Here is a 14,342-nt window from a genome sequence, read left to right as displayed (position 1 = left end):
TATCGGCTGTGGCCCCATGACCACTATTAGGCGCTAATCATTTGTCTTCCCCTTAGTTGGCTCTTAAACAATTGTACTTCCCAGCCAATGACGATGACTACATATACTATGCCCCACAAACACAGGATGTGGAGAACCTGTTGGATCTGGTGCGGCAGGATTTGGGGATAGCCCAGGAACGTACGTAAATTGCGTAGTCAAATGATATTATTCCCTTAATAATATACTCTATTCCCATTAGATTACCGACCATACAGCAATAGTGAGGACATGCAAATGGAACTGGAACTACAGTGCCGGGGCAGTTGCTTTGCTATTAACTTTAATAATTTGCCGACTCCCGGCTCCGTTACTGGAAATTTTAGTTACAGCTTAAGTGCGAGTCATATGCGGTTGTCGCCCAAAAAGCGCTTCGTAAACGATGAGGAGATCAATCACCAAAAAGGTGAGTCCTGCAATTCCCCTGCAATTCATTGTTCGCCATTCAACCACACCCTTCTTTGTTTCCTGTTTTGCATTCAGATGATGATGATTACATACGGGCTGGTTTCTTGACCTTGCAAAATATACTTGACAAGCAATACTTTAAATATCAAAATTTGGCAACAAATTATGAGGTATGGGTGAGCTCCATGCCCAACCTGGAGGTTGTCAGTATGGACAGCCATCGGCTAACCTACTTTGGAACCCTGTGCAGCATCATCTTCAATGTGGTTCTGCTGAGTACTTTCGTTGTGCCCTTTGTGGAGGAGAAACAAAACGGTCTGAAGGAGTTCCTCAATCTGGTTACACCCATGAGTTTTCTCAATGGCCTCACCTTTTTCCTCATTCGCTTTGGTTTCTACGCAGCGTTTTTGCTATTTGTTTTGATTGTGGCATATTTATACGAAGCTCTCAATCAGATCTGTTTTACGTATGTGGCCATACTTTATTTGCTTTACATATTGGCTACCATGTCGTACGCATACCTCATATCTGTTTGCTTTCACTCAGGTAAGACATTATTTCAGAATGCCTTATATTTCCATATTTTTTTATTGGAAATCCTTTTTTTTTTGCAGTTTTCTACGCCAAAATTGGAGGCCTGGTGTTGCTCATCATTCCATATGTTTTCAGTTTTGTTCAGAGTTGGGCCTCCTCGTTGGCCTACGTCATCTTCAGCACGAATGCGTTTCTGGAAGGATTGGATGTTTTCCAGACGTTCTCTAATAAACGTAAGGGCGTCCAGTAATTCATCATTCTCTATTCTAATTGAATGCATTTGTTATCTTTTAGATCGCCAATTTGGCGGGGCGGAACTATTCCGTGAAATTAAAGATGGATCTAGTCGCATGTTTTGGATTTATTGCGTTCTCATTTTCCAATCGATAATGTATGCCCTGCTTTACAATTACCTTGGCAGTGTGTTTCCCGGACCTGGTGGGCTTAAGCGATCCATTTTCTTTTTCCTGGACGTATGTACATATTTGCGCCTTATGGTTATCTTATAGTTTCTAAAGCAAGTAAAGTCATGGTTTGTTTTTACTGTGGTTTGTTTACATTCTTGCTGTTATCACGGTTTCAGTTACGATTAAAAATAATGTCTTGGTTTTTACTTTCAGCCCAAGACATACCAAAAACGACAACGCAATGAATATACAACCGCTCCTCGGGGAGCTCAAGCTATCATCATCACCGAATTGTGCAAAAAGTTCAGAACAGGAAACCGGGAAACGCTTATTTCGGATAACTTGAATATGACAATCAACAACAAGGAGATCACTGTATTGCTCGGACACAACGGCGCTGGCAAGACCACTATGATGAACATGATAATGGGTAACTATTGCGAGTATGAATACTCTATAAAGTATACAACTGAATTATTGTTTTGTAGGACTGGTGCCAAAGGACTCGGGAAAAATAATTGTGTGCAGTGAACGGGATGTGGCTTCTTATCGCCACCTTATTGGCTTCTGCCCGCAGCATAGTGTGTTTATGAGTTACATGACCTGTCACCAGCACCTCGAATTCTTCGCTCAACTTCGCGGAGCAAGTCGCCGAGAAGCCAGCGAATGGGCAGACACAAAGCTAATCAAGTTAGGCTTGGGTGTTAAACGAGACGAGTTTGGTCGTAATTTGTCGGGGGGTATGAAGCGACGCCTATCGCTGGGAATTGCCATCGCCGGAAACACAAAGTAGGAACAATTTATAAGCGCGTTTTAATAGAAATTTAAAAATATACTTATATTTTCAGAATTGTTATTCTGGACGAACCGTCATCCGGTCTTGACATTAACTCGCGACGGGATCTGTGGGACATTCTGCTACTTCTGCGCAAGGAGAAGGCTATTTTGGTGACAACGCACTACATGGAAGAGGCCGAGGTTCTTGGAGATACCATTTGCATCCTGGCCAATGGCAAGCTACAGTGTTCCGGATCGACCTTAGAACTTAAGCGCAGATCGGACATTGGCTATCGTTTGAAGCTGGAAGTAAACGACTTTACGTTGCGTGAGAATGAAATTCTGCAGTTAATCCATACCTATGTACCAACTGCTCGAGTGCTGGTAAGATTTGAAGGGGTTTGTGCTCTAATTGCCATCCATACTTAAAACAATTATTTTGGTGTAGAATGTGGTCAAGCCAACTGTGTATGTATGTCTGCCGTATGCGTTCAAGAGCAGATTCCATGAGATGTTACACAAGCTGGAGTTAAAAGCGACCTCTTTAGGCATAAACACCATCTCCATGACAGACACCTCCTTGGAAGATGTTTTCCTAAAGTGAGATTCAATCATGAAAACTCCATTACTTTAATAACCTTGTCTCTAATCGAATTGGCAGATGTGCTGGTGAACAAGATCAGGTGGACACACCCGATGGCTCTCGAAATGACGCTCCTTTGTTATCCCAACCATACAAGCGTCTTCCTGGTCAGCATATAGCGCCCAGCTTGGGGCAACTTTGGCTGGCGGTATTCTATAAAAAATGGACCTTTCTGCGAAATGAATGGCTTTATTCGTTGATAATGGTAAGGTTTCAGTGCTGGTCACTACTTCTGCTATACCCAAGCTATATATCTAATGCTATATATCCAATTTCCGGGTTTGTCTCAACTAGTTGAGCATTCCGCTCGTTTGCGTTCTGGGAGCTCTGTTTGCAATGCACGCCATGTCTGTGGTGGAGAATGAAGAGTCGCTGCCCCTGAAGCTCAGCCAGATGCAAAGTGGAATCGTCTATATTCATAACCCGAAACTGCACTACCCCGATGTGGAACAGCAAATACGCCGACAGATTGAGCAGAACGGATTGACGGCGAAAACATTGCAGACGCGGGGAAACAATGATGTGAAAAATGGTGAGTTTAAAATTGAATTTTGTTTTTTTTTTAAATTATTTTATTTTAATTTTTTATATAAACTTTAGAGAGTCTTGATTTGCAACGTGAAAATCTGGCAGATTTTCTGCAAAGTGTGGTGGGCATCATAGACATGGACCGTAGCACCGAGGACAGTCCGGCGATCGAGATTTTCTTTTCTGGAAATCGTTACCACAGCTCCGTTGATCTTCTCAATCTGGTGGACTCCAGCATGCTGAAACTTAGCCGACCAGAGTCTGACATCGATACAACCTACGTGCCAATTCGACGCTTTGTCAGCGAAGTGAGTCCCACCCGGCTGGAGTACTATGCAGTGATCGTGTCGGTGGGCATGTTCTTCTTCATGTTCTATTTCATCTCGTTGCCTTTCCGCGAGTACGCCAACGGATTTCGCCAGCTACAGGCAATGTCCCGCTTCAAGTTTTGGTTTTTCACATTTGCATTTGATGTGTTGGTCCTGACATTTGTCTGTTCTCTCCTAATGCTTCTGCAACAACTGTTGATGCCACCGGAGCTTTACTCGACCCCGGAGTTGCGGGTAATCGTAATGAGCATTTTCTTCTATGGCTGCAGTTACCTACCCATTCTGTACACGCTGGGGAATAACTTTAAATCTATTTCGACGATATCCACCTACCTACTCCTTATGCTGATTGTGTCAGGTATTGTTTATATTTACCTGCATATTATAGCCAACGTATTCCAGTTGCTTATTTTATTTTATAGCCATAATTCCCCTGATCACGTCCAGCAATGCAGCAGCCATTAAACAGCACGAGACCATGATTGCTTTCCTGTGTTTCCTACCGGACTTTAACTTGAACCACCAGTTGCGCATAATCAATGAGAACTTCATTACGCGACGACGTGCGGGAAAGATTCAGAACCTAATCTCTGAAGACATCTTCTTTGTCTATGCTGTTGTTGTGTGTGCCTTGGTTATGGCGCTCTTTACCATTGTGCTTGAACACAAGTATTACCGTCGCTATCTCGCTCAACGATTAGCTATTTGGCACACCGGCTGCCTGTACAACGCCAATAAGCTCAAACGCACCAGCATCAGTCCCAACTCTCCATCTTTGCAATTGGACGACTGTGCTAAGGAGGAGGAGCGTGTAAAGAGTCTGATGGGTCCGCAAAAGCAGGACTACCCGCTGATTGTAAGCGATTTGCGAAAAAGCTATAAACAAGTATCGGCAGTGAATGGTCTGAGCTTTGCGACGGCTCGGGGCGAGTGCTTCGGTCTGCTTGGCGTGAACGGAGCCGGAAAAACAAGTACATTCCAAATGATCTCCGCCAATCTGGCCATTGACGGGGGCAGCATATTCATCGACGGCATTGATATTAAGGATGAAGTAGCATACCGACAGCGGTTTGGATACTGTCCCCAATACGATGCCCTGAACAAGTTTATGACAGCCGAGCAATGTCTCTACTACATGGCTCTACTAAGGGGCTTGAGCAGCGGTGGCGAGGGTGCAAACAGTGCCACAGAGAACGTAAAGTTCTGGTTGGAGAAAATGCATCTAACCAAGTACCAGCAAGTGCAGGTGCGTCACTACTCGGGCGGAACGAAGCGCAAGCTGCTGGCTGCCATGGCCATGATCGGAGCCCCAACACTAGTGCTGCTTGACGAACCAACCACTGGCGTTGATCCAATTTCAAGACGGTTTTTATGGCAGTGCATCAAGGACTTCCAGAACCAAGATCGAACCGTGGTTCTCACATCGCATAGGTAAGATCTATACTAGGTAATGCAATAGATGTTTGAATATCTTTTTTTTGCAGCATGGATGAGTGCGAGGAGCTGTGCAACCGGCTGGCTATCATGGCTCATGGAAAATTCAAGTGCTTAAACAACATATGCGCATTAAAGCGATTGAGTGGGTTCACCATTAAACTTAAAATGCAGGAGGACACCGAATCGGACGAGAATGTGAATATAATTACGAGCACACTGAAGGATCAGTTCGAGGGCTTAGAACTGCGGGAGAATCATGCGGGCACGCTCACTTACTTTGTGGGCACCCAGGAGAGTATAGTCCTTTGGTCGCACGTGTTCAAGATAACTGAAGACAACCTAACCGAGCGGCTAGGCCACATCGTAGCGGACTACTCGGTGAACGAGTGCACGCTCGAGGACATTTTCCTCAAGTTCGATAAACAAGCCAAATCGCAATCAACGTCAAGGGAATCATCTGTTCAACAAAGCCTTGACGGCCCCAATTTCGTATGAGAGATGGCTTGCGTGGCGGGTTCGCATATCGAAAAGACTGAGCACAAGATTCCCTTCGTCGGAGAAGGCTAATGTCTCCGTTTCCCGGCATCCCTTCCCACATCTCACCTGTAAAAATTTCATCGAGCATTTTGGACAGTATTTACCTGAACTATGAATCTCTAACCAATACGAGAATTAGTTTTTCTCACGACGGCGGGCACTTGGGCTCACAATATCGGCAAGGTTTTCTACTTAACTTATATATTTTAAGACTAATATCAAAGACACTTTGTAAATATTGTGAAGTATATATATCTATTTATTAAGTATTTCCTAATTTCGAATAATCGCTTACATTATAAATAAATGTAAAAAAATTGTTTCTTAAAAAAATCATTTTTGGTGTATCTGAGCCTTAGATTCAAAGGGCTAATATCGTTTAGTTTTTGAAAATAGTTTTTTGAACGAGTAACCCACCCGTTTTTACGGGTTAAATCAGCCGGTTGTATTAAATGATTTATATGAATAATTATATGAATAAGATGAATAATTTTTTTGTAGCTTTTTTTTTAAATTATTTAGTTGTTAGTTTTTATTGAATGGAAAAATTTTTATTAAATGGAAAAAATAGTAATTGATTAAAATTATAAAAAAAAGGATGCCTGTTTTTAAATTTTTTCAAAGTTAAAGGCTAAAAATCAAAATTAAAGTCTAAATTCAAGTTTACAGATTTGATCTAAATTGATTAAAATAAGGTATTTTTAAATTTTCTATTGAACTAAAAAAAAAGGTCTAAAATTGTGTCACTTTTCAACACTGGTCGGGTATATTTTGGTATTTTTCCTGACCGCTGTCACACTGCTGATGACGTTTTTTCGCATTGTATTTTGAAGCATATTTTAATGTGGAAAAAGTGAAACATTTGCAACATGCGATCGTACACAGCACGCAAGTAACACGACGAGTCAACGAGTTGACAATTTGTCCAAAAAGTCTGCCACACGTCAGCCACTGGAAGGGCCGAGGCCAGCGGAGAGCCACTATCAAAAGGCAGCAGCGAAAGTTTCGTTGCTGTCGTTTCCGTTCAAGGGAGGAGTGGGGTGTCAAGATATAGGAGCGGTGAAAAGGGCAGTGAAGTGGTGTCGAAGGAGGAGCAATCAAAACTTAACCGTTGGAGGCAGCCGCCCAATATGCTAAGCACCAACTCCACGAAGACCAAGGAAATGTTCATCGTGCGTGCTCTCGAAAAGATCCTTGCCGACAAGGACATACGGCGCTCCCACCACTCGCAGCTGAAAAAGTCCTGCGACTCGGCGCTAGAGCAGATCAAGGCAGAGCTAATTAGCGCTGGCCAGATTGCCGAAGGCAATGAACTGCCCTGTGCCGCCCTCCCGTTGCCCAAAAATGATGCGGCGAGCATTATTAATGCGGAGACCTACTTCCTACCTTTTGAGCTGGCGTGTAAGAGCCGGTCGCCACGGATTGTGGTAACTGCCCTGGACTGCCTGCAGAAGCTGATCGCCTACGGGCACTTGACGGGCTCCATTCAAGACTCTGCGAATCCCGGCCACTTGCTCATCGACCGCATTGTAGTTACGATATACGGGTGCTTTAGTGGCCCCCAGACAGATGAGGGCGTGCAGCTGCAAATCATAAAAGCTCTGCTGACGGTCGTCACTTCGCAGCACGTAGAGATCCATGAATTCACGCTTCTGCAGGCGGTTCGCACCTGCTATGACATATATTTGTCCAGCAAGAACCTGGTCAACCAGACCACCGCCCGCGCCACCCTCACGCAGATGTTGAATGTGATCTTTGCCCGGATGGAGAATCAGGTGTATGAAATGCCGCCACCGCCCAATCCCATAAATGGAAGCATTCACTCGGAAGACTGCAATGGAAGTACGGGTGGTGGTAGTTCAGACGAGACATCCGCCGATCCTGACGAAGTCATCGCCTCTGAACTACTGGCGGAGATCATAACAGGTGGGTTTCAATCAACGAAAAATGGCTTAGCCATGCGTGTACGTTGTAGAGAATTGCCTCAACGCTGTAAGTCTTATGACTCAGCCCCGCAATTGCCCTGATAAGGTGCAGCATGAACAGCCGCACCTGCTCAGCCGCTACATACTCGTTATGAATAGAATAATTATTTTCCTATTTATTTTTCAGCCGCCTACAACGAGGCTATGAAGGACGTGGAGTCTGGTGGAGAAGGGGAGCCTGCGGCTAACGGAAATGAATCCTCACATTCCGACCACGACAGTGTAGAGTTGCACAGCGAAAACGATGCCGTGGTCACCGCCAAGTTTACCCACATTCTCCAAAAGGACGCTTTTCTCGTGTTTCGAGCGCTGTGCAAGCTATCGATGAAGCCTTTGCCGGAAGGACATCCAGACCCCAAGTCCCACGAGCTGCGCTCCAAGGTGCTATCGCTTCACCTGTTGTTGCTAATCCTGCAGAACGCTGGACCTGTTTTCCGATCTAACGAGATGTTCATTATGGCCATCAAGCAGTATCTGTGCGTGGCACTGTCCAACAACGGAGTGAGCCTGGTACCTGAAGTATTCGAACTGTCGCTATCGATATTCGTAGCTCTGTTGTCGAACTTCAAGGTGCATCTAAAGCGCCAGATCGAAGTATTCTTCAAGGAAATCTTTCTTAACATTTTGGAAGCCAACTCCAGCAGTTTCGAGCATAAGTGGATGGTTATCCAGGCGCTTACTCGCATCTGCGCGGATGCCCAGTCGGTGGTGGACATCTACGTTAACTACGATTGTGACTTCTCGGCGGCTAACCTGTTTGAGAGGCTTGTCAATGATCTCTCGAAGATTGCACAAGGGCGTCAAGCCCTTGAACTGGGCGCCAATCCCATTCAGGAAAAGTCCATGCGCATTCGTGGCTTGGAGTGCCTCGTATCCATTTTAAAGTGTATGGTCGAATGGAGCAAGGATCTTTACGTCAATCCCAACATGCCCGCTCCAGCCCTGCAAGTGCAATCGCCCACAGCAACAGATCACGATCAGGCAGACACCACCATCCAAACAACTCACAGCGGCTCCAGTCACAGCTTAAACTCTAATCAGGAGCAATTTCAGGACCTGCCGGAGGCTCTGGAGGAGCGAAAAATGCGTAAAGAGGTCATGGAAACGGGAATCGAACTATTCAACCGCAAGCCGCAAAAGGGTGTGCAGTTCCTGCAGGAAAAACAATTGTTGGGCTCGACCTGTCAGGACATCGCCCGGTGGCTGCACGAGGACGAACGGCTGGACAAGACCGTGATAGGAAACTACCTGGGAGAGAACGACGAACATTCCAAGGAGGTAATGTGCGCTTACATCGACGCCTTCGATTTTCGCCAGTTAGAGGTGGTGGCCGCCCTAAGAATCCTGCTTGAGGAGTTCCGGCTCCCGGGAGAGGCCCAAAAAATCGATCGTCTAATGGAGAAGTTTGCCAGCAGGTATTGCGAGTGCAATCCCCAAAACCAACTATTCCAGAGCGCCGACACAGTCTACGTGTTGGCCTTCAGCATCATCATGTTGACCACGGACCTCCACTCGCCGCAGGTGAAGCACAAGATGACCAAAGAGCAATATATTAAGATGAACCGCGGTATCAGCGACAGCAAAGCGGACCTACCCGAGGAGTATTTGTCCTCCATCTACGACGAGATCGCTGAGCACGAAATTAAAATGAAGAATAATTCCGGTATGCTGCAGCAGCCGAAGCCCACAGGAAAGCAGGCATTCATCACGGAGAAACGTCGTAAGCTGCTGTGGAATATGGAGATGGAGGTTATTTCGCTGACGGCCACCAACCTGATGCAGTCGGTCTCGCACGTGAAGTCCCCATTCACCTCGGCCAAGCATCTGGAGCACGTGCGCCCCATGTTCAAGATGGCCTGGACGCCTTTCCTTGCCGCCTTTTCGGTGGGACTGCAGGACTGCGACGACCCTGAGATAGCAACGCTGTGCCTGGATGGAATACGCTGTGCTATCCGCATCGCTTGCATTTTTCATATGTCCCTGGAACGAGATGCTTACGTACAGGCCTTGGCCAGGTTCACGCTCCTTAACGCTAACTCCCCTATAAACGAGATGAAGGCCAAAAATATCGATACAATCAAAACTCTGATCATGGTCGCGCACACGGACGGTAACTACTTGGGCAGTAGTTGGCTGGACATTGTTAAGTGCATCAGCCAACTGGAGCTGGCCCAGCTTATCGGCACTGGCGTGCGGCCGCAGTTTCTTTCTGGGGCGCAGACTACCCTGAAGGACTCGCTGAACCCCAGTGTGAAGGAACACATCGGGGAGACGAGCAGCCAGAGTGTGGTGGTGGCCGTGGACCGCATCTTCACGGGATCGATGCGACTGGATGGTGATGCCATAGTGGACTTTGTGAAGGCCCTGTGTCAAGTTTCGGTGGATGAACTGCAGCAGCAGCAACCGCGAATGTTTTCGCTGCAGAAAATCGTGGAGATCAGTTACTACAATATGGAGCGTATCCGTCTGCAGTGGTCGCGCATATGGCAGGTCCTCGGAGAACACTTCAACACAGTCGGCTGTAACAATAACGAGGAGATCGCGTTCTTTGCTCTGGACTCACTGCGTCAGCTTTCGATGAAGTTCATGGAGAAGGGCGAGTTCAGTAACTTTCGATTTCAAAAGGACTTCCTGCGACCCTTCGAGCACATTATGAAGAAAAACGCTTCCCCGGCGATTCGCGACATGGTGGTTCGCTGCATCGCCCAGATGGTAAACTCGCAGGCTCACAACATACGTTCCGGCTGGAAGAATATCTTCAGCATCTTCCACCTGGCAGCGGGAGATCACGAAGAGCCAATTGTGGAGCTGGCCTTTCAGACCACGGGCAAGATAATCGGCGATTTGTATCAGCGACAGTTCGCCATTATGGTGGACTCTTTCCAGGATGCTGTAAAGTGTCTCTCGGAGTTTGCTACCGCTCGTTTTCCGGACACCAGCATGGAATCTATTCGCCTGGTTCGCACCTGCGCCCAGTGCGTCCACGAGGCTCCGCAGCTATTTGCGGAGCACGCCGGAATGGAGAACGACGCCTCGGTGGCCGAGGAGGATCGGGTGTGGGTACGCGGCTGGTTCCCTATGCTGTTCTCGCTCTCCTGTGTGGTCAACCGGTGCAAGCTAGACGTGCGAACTCGCGCCTTGACCGTGCTGTTCGAGATTGTGAAGACCTATGGGGAGAGTTTCAAGCCAAACTGGTGGAAGGACCTGTTCAATGTGATCTTCCGTATCTTCGACAACATGAAGCTACCTGAACACGTCACCGAGAAGTCCGAGTGGATGACGACCACATGCAACCATGCTTTGTACGCCATCATCGACGTTTTCACGCAATACTTTGACGTCCTGGGACACCTGTTGCTGGAGGAGCTCTTCGCGCAACTCCATTGGTGTGTTCAGCAGAGCAACGAGCAGTTGGCTAGGTCTGGAACGAACTGTTTAGAAAACTTGGTTATTTCCAATGGCTTCAAGTTCAATGAGTCCACATGGGACAAGACATGCCAATGCATTCTGGACATCTTCAACGCCACGCTACCGCAGGAGCTGCTCAGCTGGCGGCCTAAGGCACATTCCAGTAACAGCCAACCCCAGGAGCATAATCACTTTGAGGCCCTGCATATTCGGTGCGTGGTGCAGCTGGAGCTAATCCAGACAGTGGACAACATAGTGTTCTTTCCAGCCACGTCGCGCAAGGAAGACGCCGAGACACTGGCCCAGGCGGCAGCCGATCTTACAGGTGGGAGGAATGGTTCGCAGTCGCAGCTTCTCGACTGCCAGCGCGAGGAACAGGGCATGTACGGCTATCTACGCACACGGCAGCTACTGACCCTGGCCGATTGCCTGATGCAGTCGCACCGCTTTGCCAAACGCTTCAACGCTGACCAGGAGCAGCGCAGCCTGCTCTGGCGAGCCGGGTTCAAGGGGTCGGTGAAGCCCAATCTGCTGAAACAGGAGACATCCTCACTCGCCTGTGTCCTGCGCATCTTTTTCAAGATGTATGGCGATGAGAACCGACGCAGCGACTGGCCGGGTATCGAGAAGGAGTTGGTGCAAGTGTGCAAGGAGGCGCTGGGCTACTACCTAAGCCTGCAGAGCGAGGCACACCGCGATGCCTGGACGTCGCTCCTCCTGCTCATCCTGACGCGTCTTCTTAAAATGTCCGATGCAAGGGTAAGCTTTGATGACAATATTTAGCGACAAATAATTAGAATGTTTATTTTTATTGCAGTTTGCCACCCATGTGTCCAACTATTATAGCCTGCTCTGCGAAATGATGTGCTTTGACCTCAAGCCCGAATTGCGAAGTGTCCTTAGGCGTGTCTTTATGCGTATCGGTCCAGTATTTAATATTATGAGCGCTAAATAGTCAAGGAGGAGACAGAGCCACCTGGCTAGCTGACTCGGCCATGTTAATAGTTCGATCGTCCCCAATCTCCCCCCCCCTCTTAAATCATTGTTCCATGAGCACTCCTCGGTTCCCTCGGCTTTGTTGTTTTGTTGGCACTTAATCTTACAAGCGAGTATATATTTTTATTATATTTATAAACAATACATAGTCGAAATGTAATGTTTATTAGGTTTAAAGGAGAATGTTGTTGTTTTTATCTATATACATACATAGCTATGTATATGCTATATAAGGCTTTAATGTGTGCGTGTGTATAGTTTCCTTCAGTTACGAATTTGGATTTGTTTTCCCTGGTGTAACCACATCGTCATTATTCCCTTTTACCGGTTAATGAGTAGCCTAAATACTGATTAAACAAGCATATTTTGCAGCCTGTATATTGCTAGTGTTAATTTAAATCAAAATATACTTATATGAATATATATTTCAAATATACAATATTAATGTATTACCAAAATTTTGACATTAGTTTATTGATTTGGGGTTTTCTCGAACCTTTTCCATTTTAACATCAAGATCAAGGTATATTGTCACTTCGGATCTGATCATTTTATTATAGATGTGTGCCAATCTGTAGCACTATATACACCATTTTTATATCTTTTGTCGCACGTTCTTAAATTTGATTTAAATTCGAAAAACATCGCGAGATGTTAAAAATAATACAATGAAAATTAAGTGGTTCGAATTTTTGGTGTCATAGTCGTTTGGCTAGTCGTTTGGGACCCAGATTTATGGCATTTTTATTGTACCCGAGATATGTGCGCCGAATTCATTCAAATGATGTTAAGAGCTCCATGCTCTTATGCTGAATTGCGACGATAAACAATTTATTTTGGTGAAGCTATATTTTATTCATGGGGTATCCTTACGACCGCATCTGATAAATAATAAAATTTTTAAGAAATAAAGAAAGCACACCTATGCAGGGTTTATTTTTAAAGTTTTATTACTTTTAAATGTTTCTAAGAACATTTTAATTTTTGTTTTAAATAATCAAGATATTATTTGGTAGGGCAGTTTAAAGTAAGTCTTGGGTATCTTCTTGGGTAATCTTGGGCAAGTAAATAGAAGCAGTATAGTATTAAGTAGCATGGGTAGATCCACAAACCAACAGAGTCGAAACAAACTGAGTTTTTCCACAAAAACGGCTTCTAAAAACGAAAATGTATTTTTTCACTCAATTTTTGACCGTCAAATTAAGAAAAAAAAGGTACTTGAACTTCTAAACTAGAGAATTTTCGATTTTATCAAATTTCTAGACCTAATGGGTGGACTTTCAGTAACAGGTAGAATTTCAGTTACTGATGGGTAGAAAAGAAATAAAACTTTTCTTTCTCAAAGAAAAGAAAACATTGGAATATTCCAAGACATGTAGGAAGCTTGGCTTTGTGCAAATTTTGGATCCCTATCCACATGACACCATATTTTTCGTGCTACTTTGTTTGTTTGCTGGTTAAACAATTCGATTAACACGGACACACTACAAACTGCCCGAAACTGAGATGATCGGGTTGGAATCAATGGGGCTTTGTATGGCGAAGAATGCAGGGAAAGAAGTCTCCCCCTGACCCAAGTGTTAAATGTGTGAGTTGGAAATTCTAAGCCATACGCTAATAAATCTTGTTAATATGTCAATTTTCGTGGAAACTTAATCACGCTCTCGATTTCTGATTCGATTTGCGAAAAATCACAACAGCAGGTGCTAATTGAGGGATTAATTCTGATAGAAGTCCAATTTTTCTACAGAGATATATTATACTATGCGTGCAGCTTTACCTTATAATTCTCCACAAAATCTTATTCAATCCCTCTTCAGCTAGCCATAAACTGGAGTTCAAGATCTTTGACAACCACGCAGTCAGTTACTTTATAATCCTAGAATACACATAATAAATGAGGAATTATTATAGTAAACAACTGCTTCCAAAACAAAATAAAAGCAAATCCTTAGCCACGCGTGTTTCTAACCCAGAAATACCGCAAGAAATAAACATCTACCAATAAAAAAAGAATAAAAAAAGACAAACAATCGTAAATGTTTAAAAAACCCTCTATGTTTTGTTTATCAGGATACGTTATTAGGTAACCCAAAATATTGTCCACCAAATGAGTTTAAAATTTGTTTCAATTACCTTGAAAAGTTGGTTGAACTGTCTGAAATACACTTTCATTGCAAATATGTACGTTGGTAATGATAGAAATGGTTACTTCCTGAGATTAAGATTATCAAGATTATACTAATCTCCCGACTTTCAGGTAAATATTTACATATTCTGAGAAACTACTGTTTATGTTTTTTTCGGAGCATAT

At 44.9% G+C, this 14,342-nt stretch overlaps 2 protein-coding genes across 2 annotated transcripts; both read left to right on the top strand.

The window, feature by feature from the left end:
* Positions 1-50: 50 nt before the first annotated feature.
* On the top strand, positions 51-5,937 carry LOC138925773 (phospholipid-transporting ATPase ABCA3-like). Its single transcript, XM_070277102.1, has 14 exons — positions 51-180; positions 242-445; positions 523-993; positions 1,062-1,214; positions 1,276-1,454; positions 1,602-1,818; positions 1,877-2,177; positions 2,237-2,549; positions 2,614-2,765; positions 2,827-3,013; positions 3,103-3,340; positions 3,409-4,023; positions 4,088-5,096; positions 5,150-5,937. Exons 2-14 carry the CDS (start codon positions 271-273, stop codon positions 5,595-5,597), a joined length of 4,458 nt encoding a protein of 1,485 aa, XP_070133203.1. The 5' UTR covers positions 51-180; positions 242-270; the 3' UTR covers positions 5,598-5,937.
* Positions 5,938-6,365: 428 nt separating this feature from the next.
* On the top strand, positions 6,366-12,486 carry Sec71 (ADP ribosylation factor guanine nucleotide exchange factor Sec71). Its single transcript, XM_017253341.3, has 3 exons — positions 6,366-7,565; positions 7,752-11,791; positions 11,850-12,486. Exons 1-3 carry the CDS (start codon positions 6,770-6,772, stop codon positions 11,985-11,987), a joined length of 4,974 nt encoding a protein of 1,657 aa, XP_017108830.2. The 5' UTR covers positions 6,366-6,769; the 3' UTR covers positions 11,988-12,486.
* Positions 12,487-14,342: the final 1,856 nt, after the last annotated feature.

Source organism: Drosophila bipectinata, chromosome 2L (genome assembly GCF_030179905.1).
Source record: "Drosophila bipectinata strain 14024-0381.07 chromosome 2L, DbipHiC1v2, whole genome shotgun sequence".
NCBI lineage: Eukaryota > Metazoa > Arthropoda > Insecta > Diptera > Drosophilidae > Drosophila > Drosophila bipectinata.
The sequence above is the reverse complement of the archived record's forward strand: the minus strand, read 5'-3'. Positions and strand labels throughout refer to the sequence as shown.

Bases quoted from the DNA above. Each gene is read 5' to 3' on its own strand.
- LOC138925773 (XM_070277102.1), top strand. From the start codon at position 271: ATGCAAATGGAACTGGAACTACAGTGCCGGGGCAGTTGCTTTGCTATT. The intron at 2,550-2,613 runs GTAAGATTTGAA...ATTTTGGTGTAG, and splicing joins TACCAACTGCTCGAGTGCTG to AATGTGGTCAAGCCAACTGT. The intron at 3,014-3,102 runs GTAAGGTTTCAG...TGTCTCAACTAG, and splicing joins GGCTTTATTCGTTGATAATG to TTGAGCATTCCGCTCGTTTG.
- Sec71 (XM_017253341.3), top strand. From the start codon at position 6,770: ATGCTAAGCACCAACTCCACGAAGACCAAGGAAATGTTCATCGTGCGT. The intron at 7,566-7,751 runs GTGGGTTTCAAT...TTTATTTTTCAG, and splicing joins ACTGGCGGAGATCATAACAG to CCGCCTACAACGAGGCTATG. The intron at 11,792-11,849 runs GTAAGCTTTGAT...TTTTTATTGCAG, and splicing joins TTAAAATGTCCGATGCAAGG to TTTGCCACCCATGTGTCCAA.